This window comes from Mobula hypostoma, chromosome 23, assembly GCF_963921235.1.
Source record: "Mobula hypostoma chromosome 23, sMobHyp1.1, whole genome shotgun sequence".
NCBI classification, from domain to species: Eukaryota; Metazoa; Chordata; class Chondrichthyes; order Myliobatiformes; family Myliobatidae; genus Mobula; species Mobula hypostoma.
In genome coordinates, this window is record NC_086119.1 from 7,781,664 (window position 1) to 7,802,635 (window position 20,972).

A 20,972-nucleotide genomic window follows, 5' to 3' on the forward strand; every position below is an offset into this window, starting at 1 on the left:
ACAGGACAGTCTCACTGACATCGAGTACACTTCAGGAGTGGTCAATTGGCACCCAGTTGGTGTTGGTTTATTATTGCAACATGTACCCAGATAGTGAAAAGCTTGTCTTGTATACTGTTTATACAGGACAAGTCATTACAGTGCTGAGGTAAAAGGTAAATCAAATGTTACCAAAAGGGCAATGCAGAGAAACACTGTGCAAATCATAACAGGTAGACGAGTTCAAGAGTCAATTTTCATTGTAAAAGGGTCAGATAACAGCTGCCCATGAGCCTGGAGGTATGTGTTTTCTGCTGATTTGGGTGTGGGGGGTGAAGGAATGTCCAAGGTGGTGGGGTCTTTGATTATATTGGCCACTTTACTTAGGAAGTGAGAATTATAGACAGAGTCCACGGAGGAGGCTGGATCCCAGGTGCTGAGCCCTGTCCACAAATGCAGATTTAACAGTCACGTGCAGAGCTTTTTCCCTTCTGCATACAGATGAAAAACTTTCTATGGTGCATCAATAAAAATTGATAGGGTTCACAGGACATGCCGAATTTCTTTAGCCTCCTGAAGTAGAGATGTCGGTGAGCTTTCTAGGCTGTGGCATCAAGATGACTAGACCAGGATAGGCTATTGGACATGTTAATTTGAAAATCTTTCCCATCAATTTTGTCCAAATTACAAGATTAATCTACTTGGCTTTATTCACTTGATACCGTGCTAAATAAAATTACACAATCCAAGATAGTTTCCTCAGTTTAGCTCACCTGGTAGTCTTCCTCTTGAATGAAGAGATTATTTAGTGATTCATTCACAGACTTGTTGTTGTTGCTTTGTACAGAGCGCAGGTAGGGTTTAACAAGATTCAGCTGCTTAACCTGAAGGGACAAAAATGTGTGCAGTAGCCTTTTGGTTTTGCAAGTTGTATAAAAGGTTAACCCCTTACCATCTAACCCACCTCAATGAAGACGAATTTGACAAGGTGAGAGCTGAGTATCAGATTACACTGCTAGATAGAACACAACATTACAGGATGGTATGGGCTTTTCAGCCCATGGTATTGTGCCAACCTTTTACAAGATCACATTTTTAACCTACTCTTAAAATCAATCTAATCCTTCCTTCCCACATAGCCCTCCAATTTTTTTTTTATCATCCATGTGCCCAAGAGTTTCTTAAATATTCCTACTGTATCTACCTCTACTGCCACCCCTGGGTGGGCACTGTGCCAGCATGGACTAGGTGGGCCAAGGGGGCTGTCTCAAAGCCGTTTTGCTCTATCACTGAACACAGCTTGGAATCTACTAATTATCAGTGGTCTGCAACAGATGTTAAAGAGCACAAGACATTATGGTCAGAATTAAGACATCATGGTCAGAATTAAGACATCATGGTCAGAATTAAGACATCATGGTCAGAATTAAGCCATTCAGCCCAGAAACTACTCTGCCATTCCATCACAGCTGATCTGTTATCCCTTTCGGCATTACTCTTCTGTCTTCCCTCCCCCCCACCCCCCAAACCCGTCAGCTTCGATACCCTTACTAACCAATCTATCAACCTCCATCATAATATACCCAATCACTTGACCTCCACAGGCACCAATGGCAATGAATTCCAGATTCACCACCCTCAGGCTAATGAAATTCCTCTTCATCTCACCCATCTTCCCACTACCTTAAAAGGGATAGAGTTCCTTTTGACCTCTCCTACCAACCCAGGCACCTCCCCATCCAGCACATCATTCTCCAGCTTCAATGGGATGCCACTTTCAAACACATCTTTACTTCCCCCACCCACACCCCACTTTCTACAGGGGTTGCTCCTGCCTTTATTCCCTTGTCCATCTGTGCCTCCCCATTAATCTCACTCCTGGCACTTACCCCTGCAAGCAGAAATGCCACACCTGCTCATTCCCCTCCATTCAGGTGAGGCAAAACCTCACCTGCCAACCTGGTGGGGTTGTCTACTGTATCCAGCGCTCCCAATGTGACCTCAACATTGGTGAGGCTTGGAGCAAAGACGCTCACCAATGTAGTCCCCCAGTCTGCAAAAAGCAGCATTTCCCAGTGGCCAACCATTTCATTTCCAATCCCCACGGCCTCCTCTACTGCCATGATGAGGCCACTCAGGTTGGAGAAGCAACACCTCATATTCCACCTGGGTAGTCTCCAACCTGATGGCAAAAAAAAAACACAGATTTCCCCATCTTCTAGTCATTTGCCCCCTCTTTCTCTTTCTCCCATGGCTCACTCTCTTCTCTTATCAGATTCCTTCTCCTCCAGCCTTTACCTTTTCCACCTACCACCTCCCAGCTCCTTCATTTCCTCCCCCGCCAACCACTTGGCTTCACCCATCAGCTTCCAGCTTTTACTCCTTCCCCTCTTTCCATCTCCTTATTCTGGTTTCTTCCTTCTTCCTTTCCAGTCCTGATGAAGGATCTTGGGGTCTGAAATGTCCACTGTTTATTTCCCTCCACAGTTGCTGCCTGACCTGCCGAGTTTCTCCAGCATCATGTGCACGTCTCCTCATCTCTGTTCCAAGGGACACCCTTGTATACCGAGGCCACAGCCTCTGGTCCTAACTCCCCCAACACAGGAAATAGCTCCATGTTCACTATCAGGGCCATTCAATATCTGGCAGGTTTCAATGAGGATCCTCTCCCACCATTCTTCTAAATTCTAGCAAGTACAGGCCTAGAGCCATCAAAATACTCCTCGTACATTAACTCTTAAAGGAAATACCTTATTGAAGAAGTTCACTGCACGCGTGTGGTCCAAACGTGGAGACAGAACCATAAGCAGATCATTCAGTAAAAGAGGCTTAAATTCCAAGTAGAACTGGATTGCTTTGTAATACAGCTCCACATTAGCCACCTGTAAATGTAAAGTCAAAATACAGATTATAAAATGCTGCAAAAAGACAGAACATTTATTAAATATAGCAAAAGCTCCAGCCATTTCTGACCATTTGCAACAAAAATTCCCAAATGTTTATACACTTGACCTTTCTGAATGTACTACCAGTTCGTTTTGCTCTCATATCCTCATTACAAAATGGTAGTTAATCACTGAGGGCAAAGGGCTACTGCACTTGCTACAAATCCAGCTCAGCCCCCACCCCAGACGCGAGTCAAGACTCATTTATTTAGCGATACAGTGTGGAGTAGGCCCTTCCAGCTAATCCCCGATTAACCCTAATCTGATCATGGGACAATTTACAATGAAAAATTAACCTACCCAGTACATCTATGGACTGTGGGAGGGAACCTGAGAACACGGAAGACCCACACATTCCACAGGGGAAACAGTACAGAGACTCCTTACACACAACACCGGAATTCAACTCCGTACTCCAGCACCGAGCTGCAATAGCGTTGCACTAAATGCTACTTTACTGCGGCATCCAATTTAAACTAAAAACTTCCATCCACATAAGGAAAGCAGTTTCTTTACTGCCACCCAGTGGACTGAAGCGGTATTTAAAAATAACTTTTTAAAAAGAAATTGCTTTCAGCACAAAATGATTTGTCTGTCAAGTTAGTCAGTGCTTTTAAATGCGTTTGCTTACACTAATCTTCAGTGCTCTCAGGGGCTGCTTTATTTCACAAAGCTTAAATTACTTTGGACAATTGGCCACCAGATATTTCACTGAGATACCACGAGTTTTCCTGCAAATTGTATTTTTTTAATGCGCACTCCCACTTATGCACAAGAGAATGGTTAGAAAATAGTTTGTTCAAGACTACCTTTGTGATGATGTCCTTGAACTGCCCTTCCTTCCAAGCATCCGTTGGGTGATTCATCATTGTGATAATGGCATTGTCATACTCTTCATACTTGTCATACAGGAAGACTAGTTCAGCCCAAAGGTGAGCCTGTTCGGCCGCCCTCAGCACCTGTGCAGGTACACACGGTTAGTAGGTGTTCAGGCACATAAAGCCTTCCCTTGTAAAAAAAAAAGTGCAGAGTTAGATTACCTTGGGAATGTTGACTCTAGACCAGAAGAGTTCCAAGTGCTCCCTCATCTTCTGTGGTTTGTATTTGGAGTACAGGATAGCCAGTTCAGTAAACATCCCCATGTGAGCACGCTCCAGACCAAGAGCTGCCTCCAACATGGTGATGAGCTCCTCAAAGTAACCACGGTCCTGCAGAAGGGTACACACGAACATTCAGAACAGTTTAAAATCATGCCAATCTGCCAAAATAAGCTATTCTCAAATACTATACATATTAAAAACCCAATTTTGTCAATTAAACATTTTTTTTATAATATCAAGTTAGAATATAGACTACATTTAGTTTACAAGCCAAGCAGGTTCTGATTAAGACGAGACTTCAAATGTCCTCAAACATGATTGGGAGAAATTGTTTAAGTATTTGCATGGGACCCCTTTAGTTTTAAGCTGCAGTTTTAAACAGTAAAAACTAGATACATCCAAGGTGGTTCAAGACCGGTTCCCAATGCGCAGAAATTACCTGGTAGTAGTTGATAAGCTCCTCCAGTTCATCAGCATGCACAACAATATGGAGACCACACATCTGAGCCAAACGGAACTCCTTCCCTTCAACACAGGCAAAGCACACCTGAAAACAAAGGCAAAGTTAGTGATGGAAAAATCGCCCCAGCTCAGAATCTGCTGTGAAATTAACTGCTTGCCTATTATGGAAGTTGAGATTTTTCACAAACACTGCCTCACGTCACTGAACAATACAGGGCACCTCATGTATTGTACCGGTAACACACCAAAAAGGGAAACTCACTGAGATCAGATTCGCTAGACTGAGATGGTAACTTGGAAAATAGATGAGGCAACCAAGTTGAATTGGACTCTGAAAACTGGGTAGCAATCCATATTAGAGATTGAAAGTTAACACATGGTACTGAGGTAATACTGGCATAGATTCACGTTAACCACAGAGCAACAAGAACAAGCTCGGTGGTCAGGTTGAGAACTTATGACCAATGTGCAGAAAGGATAAGAGGGCACAGCCTCAGAATAGAGGGACGTCCCTTTAGAACAGAGATGGGGAGGAATTTCTTTAACCAGAGGGTAGCGAATCTGTGTAAGTCATTGCCACAGACAGCTGTTGAGGCAAAGTATATTTAAGGTGGAGATTGATAGGTTCTTGATTAATCAGGGCGCCAAATGTTACAAGCAGAAGGCAGAAGAATGGGGTTGCGAGGATAATGAATCAGCCATGATGGATGGTGGAGCATACTTGAGTCCAAATGGCCTAATTCTGCTCCTATTATCTGATGGAAGTCCAGAAATGCTCTGGCGAAGGAGGAAGATCAAGCACACTACATTCAAGCACATGAGAAAACGAGGATATTGATAGGAAAGGATCAATAATTCTGAGAGTCTCAATTTACCCTGCACCGCAAAATATACTCCAGTGTAAAGTGTCAATTTCACAAAGACCAGCATTCTTCCAGGGAACTACTGCTGCTTAGAGTTTTAATGCTAACTGCAAGATGGACATTAACAAAGGTGAAGCTATACACCACTGATGGATCCAGATGTTTGAAGTCAAATTAAGAGGCAGTGTACCAGAGTGCACAAGGTGTACCTCCTTCCAAGTCCGAGTACTGTTTGCTTTGCGAGCACCATCCACTGCAGCCTGGTATTCCCCTAGGTGAACCAGTGTCGATGCCAGGCGACCGAAATTGGAAACGTTGTTGTACAGCAACTTGGCAGCTTCATACATTTGCTCATCATAGCAGCGATCACCAACCTGCAAGTAAGTGGCTTATAGATGAAAAGGTTCAAGCAAAGGACAGTCATTAAATTAGCATTTAATACCACAGCAATCCATCCCTGAACTTTCAGTTTGTACTCTGGAAAAAAATGCTACCAGAACCTCCCGTCTGATATTCAAATTCCAAATGGATTGGGGGAAAATAAAGTACAAAAGTTAAGAAAACTAATGAAATATTGGTGCTTAAAAAATTGATAGGGAATGTGAAAATGGGGCAGTTTTGATGTAACTGTGTACTGGTAATATCACACCTGAAGTATACAGCTGATTCAGGTAAAAGAAATTCATAAATCACTACCTAAAGATTTGATACACGGAATAAAGTTCACTCATGGAAAATGGAATAAACCCCCACACAAGTCAGAGGTTGCCAGCACTAAGTAACAATCTGCTGGAGGAACTCAGCAGGTCAAGTAGTATCTGTGAAGCATATTGCACAGGTAGGAATTTGCATTCTAGTCTAAACTTACATAGGATTCACTGTACGGATTTCTGGAATGAAGGGAATTATGCTGAGGTCGAGCCTAACCGCCAAGGGTTCCTGGAGAAGGATAAAGTGAAGGATGAGGATCATTTCCTCAAGAAATACCTAGTACTAGAGGGTATTGTTTCAAAACGCGGGCTGCCCCATGAAGAACAAAAGGAATTTCTTCCTAGGGTCCATGACTTTGGAATTCCCTACTTGTGCAAGGCACAGATTAACTGCAAATTGAAGTACGAGTCATCAAGGGTGTGGGGAGAAGAGTCAATATTCCATCAGCCACAATCTTATTGAATGGAATAGTGGTAATCTATTCCAGCTCATTTTCACTGGAATTTATTCAGATTATACAACTCTGAAATAGGAGAAAAACGGGATGCCTTAAACTGTTAAAACTAGTAGCTATTCAATACTGGTAAAGCTTAAATCATTAGTAGATTCTTGCCAGTTACTGCAGTTGTTGGTTTAAATTGAAGAAAGCGGAAGCCCTGGTCAGTGTTAATATTCTCAGATCCTCTTAACTGAATATACAATAGCTTAACCTTGCTTTGCACATATTACTGCATGAAAACTTACTTGCTGGATATGAGCATTGTTAGGTCCGTTGATAAACTCCTCCAGCTCTGCTAACCGGTTGGTCTTTGCCAATGCAAAGATAAGCTCCGTCTCCACATAAGACTCGCGAGCCTTCTTCCTGGCCATCTGCAGATATTTAACAAGGTCCTCCCAGTTCCCTGGTGAGCAGAATAAGGCAGTAAGCAGATGAAACTGGTGTGCGCACTATCTTTTGCCCATAGAACCGAATGGACGAAACACTCCGTAACTATTCTACAACTCAGTAGTCCCATTGTTCCATCAACTAATTCGCACATCCTCATCAATTCCACTTCCCATCTACACCAAGGATCAACTTTATTCACCAACACACACCAAAGTTGCTGGTGAACGCAGTAGGCCAGGCAGCATCTCCAGGAAGAGGTGCAGTCGATGTTTCGGGCCGAGACCCTTCGTCAGGACTAACTGAAGGAAGAGTGAGTAAGGGATTTGAAAGCTGGAGGGGTCGGGGGGTCTCGGCCCGAAACGTCGACTGTACCTCTTCCTAGAGATGCTGCCTGGCCTGCTGCGTTCACCAGCAGCTTTGGTGTGTGTTGCTTGAGTTTCCAGCGTCTGCAGAATTCCTCGTGTTTGGAACTTTATTCACCATATACATTTATATGTATTAGGAATTTGCTGTGGTGGGTTGGTGTGACGTGCAACAAAGACATTTAAAGGTCAAGTTCAAAGTAAATTTATTATCAAAGTACTTATATGTCACTATATACAACCGTGAGATTCATTTTCTTGCCGGCATACTCAACAAATCCGTAATATAATAACCATAATGGAATCAATGAAAGACTGTCCCAACTGGGTGTTCAAGCAGTGAGATTAAAGTGCGGATATGGAATAAAGTTTATAAATAACCAGCATGCACCTAATGTAAACAGCATTATAAAGGGTGGCTTAAAGTGCCTACAATGTAGTGCAGATGGGAGGTAGTAGATAGAGGGGAAGGGTGGCCAACTAGAATGGCTGATCAGATTAACTCAGGGAAAATCAGCATACCCACCCATACATCTGGGATGCAGGAGGAAACCCGAGAACTCAGGAGAAACCCATACAGTTGCAGAATATGATAAAAATCGCACAAACAGTGCCAGGTCAGGACTGAACCCAGGCTACTGGAACTGGGAGATTATTCTACTAGAGTGTGTCGCTACCCTTCAAATAACCAAGCATTACAATTAAACATAATGGAGCTCAATGAAAAGTATTAATCATTTTAAGAACATACCACTTTTGTTGGCTGCTTCTACAACCTCCATGTACGACGAAGGATCATCTGCCTTGATGTAGGAGTCAATGGCCTCTTTAACCATTTCTTTCTGCAGCTGGGCTTTAGCCAGTTGGCTCCACACTGCAGGCTCATTACACCGTTCAGCAAATTCATACGCACGATCAAGATTGCCAATGTGTTCGATCAGCACCTACGGAATGTTTAAAAGGCTGTGATCTCCCCTTAACGGACAAAGCTTCAAATTGCAGAGTTTGCTCAAGCTTCACCACCCTACCTGCACTGCTGATGTGTTGACATCAAACTTCCTGAAAATGGCAAATGCCTCTTCAAAGAGCTCATTGCTGATGGCAATGTTGGCTATGTCAGGAGCATCATAGTTATCCAGACGATTGATATACTCCATCACACGGGTACGGTCAGCTTTGATGGCAGTAAGGATCAACAAGTTCTGCAGATTCCTGGTTTCAGAGAAGAAGGACTAACCTTAGAATTGAACTCTGCTAATATTGTCAAGATAAGCTTTTAGGGCAACTATTGTTTCTCATGCTGCAAGAATTCATAACCAACCCTCAAAATGCAGGTTTGTATTTTAGCTGAATATTAGCTTTATTCATCACATGTACATTGAAACAGAGTGAAATGCCCCCCACTGCCACCCCCCCCCATTAATGACCAATAAAGTCCAAGGATTGTGCTGGGGCAACCCACTTCCAGCAGCAATATAGCATGCCCACAACTCACTAACTCTACCCATATGTCTCTGGAATGTGGGAATGTGGGAGGAAAGCAGTAAACAGTCGTGGGGTGAACATACTATACAACCTCCTTAGACAACAGCAGGAATTGAACCCAGATCAGCAACCGTTGGCACTATAGAGCAATGGGCTAATGGATATGCTGCCTGGCATGGCACTGAAACCATCTTGCTTTTATCCAAATGGCAGAGCGTACAATAAGTATTGGTGACAACCTGTCCTTGCAGAAGAGGCAAGGTAGCGTAGCCGTTAGCATAACACTGTTACAGCACCAGCCACCAAGGTTCAATTCCTGCCACTGTTTGTAGGAAGTTTGTACGTTCTCCATGACCTCATGGGTTTGTTCTAGTTTCAAGATGAAAGATTAGCTTTATTGGTCACATGTACATTGAAACACATTGCTTTGCATCAACAACCACAGTCCAAGGATTGTGGTGGGGAAGTGTTGTCACGCTATCAGCACTAACACAGCATGCCCAAACTTACTAGCTCAAACCCTAACTGTATGTCTTTGGAATGAGGGGGGAAAAGAACCCAAAGAAAACTAATGTCTTCACAGGGAGAACATACAAGCTCCCTACAAGATAGCACCAAGAAAAGAAAACGAGCCTCAATTGGTGATCTCTGGCTCTGTAAAGCAAACGTGCTAACCATTGTGCTACCATGCCACCTTCCCACATTCCAAAAAATGTATGGGTCAATTGGTCACATGGGTGTAATTAGGTAAGATGGGCTAGTTGGACCCATTACTGTGCTATATCTCTAAATGGAAAAAGAACCACTTTTCATTCCCCTAACATCATTGACACTGGGGCCAATTACACAACTCTCATCCATGTTTTTGAGTACAAGAATTCAAATTAGATTTATTGTAATTTAAGATTCAAATATGAAGTTAGAAAGGCCTTCAAAGTATAGTCTATTTTTATATGTATACAAAGACGCACCCTGAACAATTAACACATTAGGTGATTTGTCCTTCTTGGGTCTCCATAGCCCAGCAACCAAAAGGCCAGAACAAAAAGCTTCAGGCTCAAGTATGGACTGAGACACAGGAGACATGGGAAAGTTGCTATTTTAATAAAATTCAGCCTCCTACAGACATACCTGCCAATAGCAGAGTACAAATTGATCTGGACTGCAAACTTAGTTATTTGTCTAGTTGAAATACTGATTTACCTGTGTTCACTGAAGACTGAATTATCCAGGACAATTTTCTCCAACAATTCAATTAATTCATTTGGAAGGTCAGCAGTCATAAAAGCTTTCACAGTAACAGAGACCTCCTCGGGGTCCTGAGTTTCTGACAGAGCCGTCTGTACCACCTGCGCGGGGGGGAGGAGGAGGAGGTGGAAACAGTATCATGAGCTTCAAATCAGACTCAAATTTCCAAAAAGAAACAGCACGCTTCCAGTTTTCAGATTTATCAGACGTGCATTGAAATAGTGAAATGCATCGCTTGCATTAACAATCAAACACACTGAAGAATGTGCTGGGGGAAGCCCACAAGTGTCAGTGCCAACACAACATGCCCAACACGCCTGGCAGAACAAAAACATACCAAGTGACAAAGCCACCAGAGCAAAACAAACCCCGTTCCTCAGTCCTCAAAACCCCAAGACAGGCCATCTTATTCGGTCTCAAGCAGACATCAGTTTTTCCATTTGATGCCCTCAAACTGGCAGGCTAACATCATAATTGATTCGCCAGTACATTAGGAGCTCAGTCCTTAATGGACCACAATCGTATGCACATCTTACCCCTCCGCCTACAATTTAAAATGGTAAATGCTGCCGAAAGATTCACACTGAATTTCCTGGATATAGTGCAAATACTCTAGACAGCTTAATTCCATTGAAGAGGATGCAATTTCAAGGTACCAATGGGCTTGCCCCTCCAAATCGGATTTAAAAGATGATTTTGTAAAATATCTGCGGCTGCATGTACCCCGTATACTCTTCAGAGTCCAGGTATGAAGTTATTTTTGATTCTTACTTGGTCAATAAGTGGCCTCCTGTAAGGATTGGTTTCTTGCAGGACGTTTGCCCAGAGCTCAGGATCTTTCCGACGAACCAAGTAACGCGACAAACTTTTGAACAGAGAGTTCTCATTGCACACCTACAAAAGGAGGAGAAAAATAGCTCATGAATATCCTTCAATAGTTTTAAACAGTTTAAAGCGATTTGACAGGAACTCAAGGTGCAAATTTTTCCACAGAGGGTGTTGTACATATGCAGCTAACTGCTAGAGTGGTTGCGGTAGGTATATTAACATTTAAAGGTAATCTGTATGATTACATGGATAGGAAAGGCCGAGAGGGATATGGGCCAAATGCAGCAAATAAGACCAGGCCAGTGATGTTGTGGGGATGGAACTGGACTCTCTGACGGTGGTGTCTGAAAAGAGGATGCTGTCCAAGTTGCATGCCATCATGGCCAATATCTCCCATCCACTACATAATGTACTGGGTGGGCACAGGAGTACATTCAGCCAGAGGCTCATTCCACCGAGATGCAACACAAAGCGTCATAGGAAGTCATTCCTGCCCGTGGCCATCAAACTTTACAACTCCTCCCTTGGAGGGTCAGACACCCTGAGCCAATAGGCTGGTCCTGGACTTATTTCCTGGCATAATTTACATATTACTATTTAATTATTTATGGTTTTATTACTATTTAATTATTTATGGTGCAACTGTAACGAAAACCAATTTCCCCCGGGATTAATAAAGTATGACTATGACTAAGTGATGGTTGGCATGGGTGAGCTGGGCCAAAGGGTTTGTTTCTCTGTTGTATTACTCTGACTCCAAAATCAAGACTGAATTATCAAACTTATGCTCAAATCTTAGTGATACTCTTCCCCTCTGTTCCTATCGGCCCGCTTTCCCTCCCTTTGCTCCATTCTTCACCTTCCTTATGAAATTTCATAATCTGCAGTCCTCATCTCCACTCATCACCGCCCAGTTTCTGTCACCATCATGACCCTTCTCTCCCCAACCCAATTCCGTCTGCAAATCCAACAATCGTTAGTCCTGAAGAAGGGCCTCGGCACAAAACGTCAACAATTTGTTCATTTCCATGGTTGCTGCCTGACCCGCTGAGATCCCACCTACTGCTTGCCACCTTTGCCCCATAACTCTATACTTGCAACCTCTCCTTTCAATCCAGATGGAGTCACACTCCAAAACGTCAACTGTATTTCAATCCACAGATGTTGCCTGACTTCCTGCAGCAACCTTTTAAAAACTTAAAAATAAGTTACTGTTTTCTCCGGTAAAGGTTGTGTCAAGGTAAGGTGTCAGTGTTCAGGATGAATTCAGTGAGTTAAGTAGCAAGCTTGAAAAGTTATATTCTTCAAGGCAGGTTGAAGTTTCAAGGCACATGCCAACTTAAGCCGAGTTCCCAATGCATTCTAATGCTAATTATTACATTATTTAACACTATGAAGCTTCTAGGTTACTCAATTAGCTTGTAAGCATCCATGAACATTACTTCAAAATGCTTCTACCTGGCATTTCACTGACAGCCTCGCTATGAAATAATAAATGAAGGGCAAACTATTTTTTTTTACATTTTTGTAAACTACAAAATTTACAAAGGTGTTGTCAGAACTCAAGGACACAATATACAGTGAAACACTTAATAGGTTAGAATTTTATTCCCTGGAGTGTAGGAGAATGAGGGGAGATTTGATAGAGGTATAGAAAATTATGAGTATAGTTAGGGTAAATGCCTGACACCAGCCCCCTAGGCCTGAGTTGACGTGGTCGAGTCGAGTAGGGTAAATGCAAGCAGGCTTTTAGGTGAGATTCGAACTACAGGTCATTGGACAACGATGAAAGGTGAAATACTTGAGGGGAACCCGAGGGGAAATTTCTTCACTCAGGAGGGTGGTGCAAGTGTGGAATGAGCTGCTAGTTTAAGTAGCGGATGCAGGCTCAATTCAGCATTTGAGAGGTTTGAAAAGTACATGGATGGGAGGGGGCCACGATACAGTTTTGGGTCAATGAGACGAGGCAGAATACAGTTTAGCACAGCTCGGTACTGTAGCACTGATTCTATTGGTCTGTAACAGGCAACCGCACCCCCCCCAACTCACATTGATGAGCTCCATGTCACACTGGCCTCGTTCATAGGCCACACAGGCCAGGTGAGGGTCCCTCTTTTCACAGTACTTGCCCACCACTCTGCTATCGTAATACGGGTTCTCCCGCAGGAAGCGCTCGGGATTGTTGTTGCTGTCGATGTAAATCTTTGCCAGTGCATTGTGGGTGGCCGGCTCCTCACAACCTTCGTGGATTCGAGATTCCAGCCAGGGGAGCAGCAACTTCAACCTGCAAACAACGTACAAACTTACAACAGGAAGCACACGCTTTTCCAAGTTGGCTAATAAGCATCATCAGGCAACACCAGGCAGTCTGAGAGAACAAATACCAAATCAATTTGGAATGAAAGAGGGTGGAAGGTGAGCTGGTGGAGCTGTACAAGATAGAGTAATAGAGAGTGGACAGCCAGCAGGGTGGAAATGGCCGGTACAAGGGGGGCATCATTTTAAGGTAACTGGAGGGAAGTATGAGGGGGGGGGGGTGAGAGAAAATTGTCAAAGATAGATTTTTTAAAAATAGAAACAGTGCTAGGGGAGCGGACCATGCTGACAAGGGTGGTAGCAGAGGCAGTTACATTAAGGATATTTTAGACTCAGACAGGCACATGAATGAAAGCGAAATGGAGGACTATGTGGGAGAGAAGAGTTAGATTAATCTTAGAGTTGGGTAACAGATAAGCACGATTGAGAGTTGAAGAGCACGTGCATTTCTGTTCTGTAATTCATCCCAGTCTTACAAAGATTCGACAAAAAAGTTTGGGGGAACAGAAACAGGTATACAATACCTATAAAAAGTATTCACACCCCTTGGAAATTTTCATTTTTTATTGCTTACAACATTGAATCAGTGGATTTAATTTGGCGCTTTTTTTTTGACACCGATCAGCAGAAAAGACTTGTGTCAAAGCGATAATAAATTTCTACAAATTGGTCTAAATTTATTACTATTAAACACAAAATGATTGCATAATTACTCACCACCTTCAAGTCTGTGTTTAGTAGATGCGCCTTTGGCAGCAATTACAACCTTGAGTCTGTGTGGATAGGTCTCTAGCAGCTTTGCACTTCTGGACATTGCAATTCCATCCCCCCCCCCCCCCCCCCCCGTTATTCTTTACAAAACTGTGAGATCGCAAGGGGATCATGAGTGAACAGCCTTTTTCAAGTCGCCATAAATTCTAACTTGGATTGAGGTCTGGACTCTGACTTGCCGACTCCAGGACATTAACTTTGTTTTACACCATTTCTATGTAGCTTTGTCTTTATGTTTGGGGTCACTGTCTTGCTGGAAAGCAAATCTTCTAAGTTGCAGTTCTCTTGCAGACTGCATCAGGTCTTCCTCCAGGATTTCTCTATTTTGCTGCACTCATTTGACCCTTTACCTTCATGGGCCTGCTGCAGTGAAGCATCTCCACAGCATGATGCAGCCATCACCATGCTTCATTGGAAGGAATGGTTGTGTTTTTGGTGATGTGCGGTGTTTGGCTTCTGCCAAACACAATGTTTAGGCTGATGGCCAAGAAGCTCAATTTTGGTTTCATAAGACCATAGAATCTTCCAGCTGACTTCAGAGTCATTCGCATGCCTTCTGGCAAACTCTAACCAAGATTTCATGCAAGTTTTTTCCTGCAGTGACTTTCTCTTTGTCAGTCTCCCATAAAGCTGTGAATGGTGAAGCACCAGGGCAACAGTTCTTGTCTGCGCAGTCTCTCCCATCTCAGCCACTGAAGCTTGCAGTGAGTTGTCATAGGTCTCTTGGTGATCTCCCTCACAAGCCTCCTTCTTCCACAGTCACTCAGTTTTTGAGGGCTGCCTGATCTGGGCAGATTTACAGCTGCGCCATATTCTTTCCATTTCTTGACGATTAACTCAAATGTACTCGAAGGGATATTCAGTGACTTGGAGATTTTCTTGTATCCACCTCCTGACTTGTGCTTTACAATAGCCTTTTTGCGAAGTTGCTTGGAGTGTTCTTTGTCTTTATCGTGTAGTTTTTGCCAGGATACTGACTTACCAGCAGTAGGACAGATTTATTTTTACTACAATCAATTGAAACATCTTGAGGCTTCTTCACCAAGTATATTTAAGAAACAGTTGGATAGGTTTTTACATAGTAGGGGAATTAAGGGTTATGGGGAAAAGGCAGGTAGGTGGAGCTGAGTTTACGGACAGATCAGCAATGATCTTATTGAATGGCGGGGCAGGCTCAATGGGCTGGGTGGCCTACTCCTGCTCCTATTTCTTACATTCTTATGACTGCACACAGGTCTCCAAAAACAGATCTCCATTTAACTAATTATGTGACTTTTAAAGCCAACTGGCTGCACCAGTGATGATTTGGTGTGTCATATTAAAGGGGGTGAATACTTATGCAATCAATTATTAGTGCTTTATATTTTAATTTGGATCACTTTGTAGAGATCTGTTTTCACTTTGACACAGAAGAGTCTGTTCTGTTGATGAGTGTCAAAAAAAACCACCAAATCCACTGTGATTCAATGTCATAAAACGATAAAAAGTATTCAGGAACCCTCCCCCCCCCACCCCGGAATTTTTCATGTTTTAAAGGGGTATAGCAGATACCAAGCTCCAAAACAGAACAATGTTACAACCACAGGGTTGTGTACAAAGCACTTTATAACCAGTGAAGCCCACCTGCTTTAAATTTTACGGATGTACCAGATCAGACTTGTTATTGACATACATCAATAAATTTGTTTAGTGGCAGCAGCACAATGCAATAATCTTTTTAAAACTACAAGTCAGAATAAAAACAACAAAATAATGAGGTAGTGTTCCTGAACTGTTCAGAAATCTGATGAAGCAGGGGAAGAAGCTGTTCCTAAAACGTTGAGTGGGTGCCTTTAGGCTACTGCACCTCCTTGATGGTGGTAATGAGAGGAGGGCATACACTACACCTTTTGGTTAGCGGTCTTGTTTATCCAGACTCTAAATGGACAAGCGTATATGCCTATACAGAGTATGAAAACAGACCAGATCAAGTCAATGGCAGAGAGGAACTGGGTGTCTGGAGCAGTGCTTGGTCCTGAAAAATCCTTCCATGCCTCAGCTGAGGAAATCTGAAATCAGTATGGATTATTCCAACTACAAACCCATGAAGCGCATCTGCAAAGAATCAATCACTTTGGCAAGATTAAGCTTAGCCTGAAGAGTCACAGAATAGTTTTGATACCTGTTTCGTTTCTCTACTTCAGCAACCAGCTCATCCGTGGAAAACTGTCCACGAACGACGAGTATCAGATTTTTGATGACATCTTCAGAACAATCCACATCAAGCAGCCCTCCAACCACGACTGGCAAACGACTTGGATTCACCTGTGCAAATATAATTGAGTTTTTGACACATTTTAGTTGCAGTAGAATAGAGATGTATGTGGGCAAAATGGACTCTTTGCATACAAACAGCAACAAAAATGGCAAATTTAGCTTTCCACCCCAGAAACCATTCCCAAAAACCCACAAACCACTAGACAAAAGCATTGTCCCTCAGAGTTCTCACCTTCTGAACATAGATCTCAATGTATTTCTGCAGGTTGTTGCGGTACAGATATAACACCAGGTCGTGCACAAAATCAAAACGATCACACACTATTATCAGTGGCAGCTGGTCCGTCAATTTGGCTTCCTGGAAACAAAATATAACAAGTAGTTTTGAAGTTCAAAAGCACAAACCATCTGTTGTTCTTGACGGAACCAAGTGTGGAATTTTCAGATACATAACCTTGATGTGCAGATAGGATGCTGCTTTCCTCCAGTAGTAAAAGCACCTTGTCAAATTATAATTTTTTTCTTTTGGCGTGTGCATGTGAGTCTGTGCGTGTGTGTCTGCGTCCGTCCATGATGATGTCTTTTTCATGGCTTTTACAAGGCGCAGGGTGAGAGAGAGACTGTGTGGCGCATCACTCCTTCACACAGACATTTTTGCAGTATTTTTCCCTTTATTTTACAAGGTCGAGTTGCGATCTTGACACTCAACCTGGCACGGATGGAAAGTGCACTCGGGAGCAGACCTGACTGGTTTCGAACCCTAGAACCTCCGTTCCCGGGTCCGGCACCGATGTCGTTGCGCCACCAGCCAGCCCAAATTATAAATATTCTAATGTACGTCCTGTAATGGATCACTCAAGTTATGCCAAAAACATTTAAAGAGGCAGCAAAAGGGATCATGTCCAAGACATGCTCAGGAAAGGAACTTTAGTGTTAAGGAGATTGACCTGAAGAACAAAAGATAAATAGGGTTTACAATGAAGAGCAACACACAAAATACTGGAGGAACTCAGCAGATCAGGCAGCATCTATGGACGGGAATAAACAGTCAACATTTTGGGCCAAGACCCTTGATCAGCCTCCCATAGATGCTGCCTGACTTGCCAAGTTCCTCCAGCATTGAGTGTGTTGCTCAAGATTTGTAGCATCTGCAGAATTTCATGTTTACAAAGATTATTTTACCTTTATACAATCTACTTACTGGTTAACATTTTACCTCAAATTCTAGTCAAAGTCTCAGTTAATTCAAACAGATTCCAAAACATTAAGCTTACTCAGTATGTCGCACTAGCTGTGGGCGACAAAAACTCAAAAGATGTTTGAAAACTGTTTTGGCAATTCTTACAATCAAATAAAGGCATCTTGTACACGTGTTCCTCTAAGGAATGAGCAGCTATCTACGAACAGGGTTCTAAAAACAAGCCATTAAGTCTAGCTCATCTTAAATGCATCTTTGTTCTAATCACCAAATCTAATCCATTTTAACACAAGGACATGGCACACACTGCTTAGCAGAGCAAGGAACATTAGAGATTCTGCTTGCAACAGTTAGTGGCTCCTGCACCAGATCTGTAGCCTTCAATGCTAGCAAGGCCTGCCCAAATTTTTCTCATTTTCAACCTTAGCATAATACCTTTTCAGCGACAAGCCAGATTAGATGCATTAAGATAACAAACCCAAAGCTATTGCAATGATCTTCAAGTTTGCAATTACTGCAGGATTAGCACTCTGGGACTGGAAAGCAGATGTTAACAAATGGATGGAATTTTAAATCTGATTTGGAAAATGCACTTCAGCCAATCTGCAGTATACTAACTCCAAGTGCTGTGCCCCGTTCTCAAATGGCCCATTTCTGTCATGTGTACTTAAACAATCCTGCAAGAAACATCTCTGGTTTAGTTCTTATCAGCAACATTTCTGCCATTAGAGGCTGAAGAAATTCAATGTTCCCATCACCTCTTACCAATTTTTAACAAATGCACCATAGAAAGCACTCTGTTTGGATGCATTATGGCTTGATATGGCAAACGCCCTTCAAGTGACTACAAGGAACTGCACAGTTGAGGATGCAACTCAGTCCATAGAGAAGAGGCTGATTCCCGTGTGCTGTCTACACTTCATGACCTCAGTAAAGCAGCCAATATAATCAAAGATCCCACCCACCCTAGGTATCCTCTCTTCTCCCACTGGGCAAAAAGATTCAAAAGCCTGAAAACATGTACCACCAGGCTAAAGGACAACTCAATCCCACTGTTCTCAGATTCATGAATGGACCTCTTGCACAACAAGATGGATGCAAACTCAAAATCTACCTCGTTATGATCTTGAGTTTATCGTTTACCTGCACTGGACTCAGTAGCTTTTACACTTCATTCTGCATTGTTATTGTTTTACCTTACTCTAACAATGCACTGTATACTAATCTGTACGAACAGCATGCTTGATAAGCTTCCTGCTGTACTTTGCCACACGTGACAATTCATTTTTCATTCAGCAACACCTCAAGACTTTGTACCAAGGACATTTTATGGGAACACCAAAACCACTCCTATTTAAGACAAGGAAGTGAAATAACTATAAACATACAATTCAACTGATAAAACTTGATGATTAAGAGGTTCAGCATCTGGCTCACTGGGGCCCTACTTCTATGCTCTTTAAACTCACTAAATCAGTGAAAGATTATACCATGCAAGAGTGAGGTATTAATTGGAAAAAACAAATAATCTGGATAATCTAGCAGCATGCCACCAAGCCCATCAGCCTAAAGTATTACTGTGTTAAAACCTCTACCAAACCATAAAACTCTACTAGTCAGGGCTCATGTTGGACACAATGCAGTTGTCAATATTACCAACTGCTATTTCCCTTGCTTTCATGGACCAGTTACCAGTGAGTTGGCCTCAAGTTGCTCAAGGTGCCCAATGCCAGTTCGGTAGCTGTGAAGTCAACTAACCTGACACCAGATTCCGATTTCCATTTTCCATTTAAACTGAGGGGTTCCAAATATTTAACTCTGCCTTCTGATACTGAATGTCCACTTCTGCTCAAAACGTTAACTTACAAATTTGTCAATCAGCATCAAATGAATTGCAAATCATTTATCTCTGGACAAACTGGTGACAGACGCAGCTGAAATCCAACATTACCCTCTACCCCACGATCTCCCTTGCAATCAGGTCTGCCCAAAGTTGGACACTAACTTTTAATGTGGATTAAGATCAAGGTCATCTCTTACCCATTTTAAGAAACCCGGTGAGGTTGGGGTCATTTAGCTGGCTTAACTTTTTTAAACTGTTGCCAAAATTAGCATTTATTGTCCATTCCCCAATTATCCTTCAGTAAGTTGCTCAGAGTTAGAAGTCAATCATTCTAAGTTATAAACTAGACAAGACAGGATGGCAAGTCCTCTTCAGATAACGTGCTTTTCTGATGCTTTCTCTAACCAATCCTAGATACTCATTCAATATACTGAATTCCCCTGATGAGATGGTGAACTTGGATGTGCATTATCAGTAATCCAGCTAAGTGGATTAGTCCAGTGAACCTGCCATACCCCTATGCCATATCAAGTCTTAGTTTTCATTGGAAAGTATCAGATAAAGATGGATTTCATGTGTGCAATTCAACACTGCTTGCTTGACTGAAGATGCAGCCTGGACAATTTCTCAGGTTTGGGAGAGTGCGTGGTAACAGTCAAGACCATTTAGCTTTACTGTATTTTAATTTGGAGGTCTAAATATGAACTAAATGCTTCACCAAGACAAAGTTATTCAGCTCAGTCCGAATGCCCCATCATGCAAGACTGCATGCAAAACAGTTTTAAATGCAATGCAATTGGGCAGACATGTGGAAAAAGAAACTTGTGAATCCCAGTATATAGCTGATTTTAATTCCATCTCCATATCCAAGAGCACTATCCTGCACCAATACAGAAGGATCATGTCTGTTTTAACAAAAGGGAAGGAGAAAAAGAGGCAACCTGCATGTAGTTTACCTGATACATGTCCTGCTCATTCCAAATACAAGGAACAGCACAAAAGACAATAGGCTCCGTCAACAGCTGGTCACCATATTCAGAAATTGATAGCAGACCAAGCTTAACATTCTCAAACATTAGTATTAGAAGAATAAGCTTCTACAGCTTTGTCAGTTCTATTGCAGCAGGAAGCTTTAAGCACTTAATGGCTGCCTTCATAGCAATGAATTAAAGGTTTTTAGTCAACAGGTTTGACGTTTGTGGTGGTAGGGGGTGGGAGTGAATGGGATCTGTAAAACAAGTAGATCAACGCAGAACAAATTAAGGTACAAATGACCAATCTCAGCCACAAATTCAACACCTCATTTTGAAAACCATCCAAATTTAGTGCAAGCCTTCTGAGCCAGTAGTGCATTGGTAAGGGCAGGGTAGCTATAAAGCCTTTAAAATTAGTTCAGACAGGTTAGGGCCCATTGCTTCAGCTCAGGGCAAGTGGGCAAACTGGATCGCTGATTGGAGACAGTAGGTGAGGAAGAGGGTCGTTTTCAGAAATGGATATCCAATACTTTTAATACCCAACTAGGACCTGTGCTGGAACTGTTACTGTTTGAAATATACATGTCTTGGAGGCAAGATTTGCAAGGATTACTGATTGAGTAGAAGATGGTTTTAAGTTTTAGAGAGAAAATCTATTATCATTGTCAAAGTGGACTGAAGTGGCAAATGGAGTTTAATCCAGAAATGAGGTGATGCATTTTAGGAGCACTAATGAGGCTAG

General features: G+C 42.5%; 1 protein-coding gene across 1 annotated transcript in view; it reads right to left on the bottom strand.

The window, feature by feature from the left end:
• LOC134336839 (clathrin heavy chain 1) overlaps positions 1 to 20,972 on the bottom strand; it is an 83,105-nt gene that overhangs the window by 10,337 nt on the left and 51,796 nt on the right. Inside the window, exons 16-29 of the mRNA XM_063031392.1 lie at positions 16,448 to 16,573; positions 16,121 to 16,263; positions 12,922 to 13,156; positions 10,816 to 10,938; positions 10,000 to 10,145; positions 8,340 to 8,523; positions 8,063 to 8,255; positions 6,805 to 6,962; positions 5,559 to 5,723; positions 4,464 to 4,571; positions 3,965 to 4,132; positions 3,734 to 3,883; positions 2,730 to 2,861; positions 753 to 863 (exon numbers count right to left, since the gene is read on the bottom strand). Coding sequence (XP_062887462.1) covers positions 753 to 863; positions 2,730 to 2,861; positions 3,734 to 3,883; positions 3,965 to 4,132; positions 4,464 to 4,571; positions 5,559 to 5,723; positions 6,805 to 6,962; positions 8,063 to 8,255; positions 8,340 to 8,523; positions 10,000 to 10,145; positions 10,816 to 10,938; positions 12,922 to 13,156; positions 16,121 to 16,263; positions 16,448 to 16,573 — 2,142 coding nt within the window. The remainder of the gene's footprint in view (positions 1 to 752; positions 864 to 2,729; positions 2,862 to 3,733; positions 3,884 to 3,964; positions 4,133 to 4,463; positions 4,572 to 5,558; positions 5,724 to 6,804; positions 6,963 to 8,062; positions 8,256 to 8,339; positions 8,524 to 9,999; positions 10,146 to 10,815; positions 10,939 to 12,921; positions 13,157 to 16,120; positions 16,264 to 16,447; positions 16,574 to 20,972) is intronic.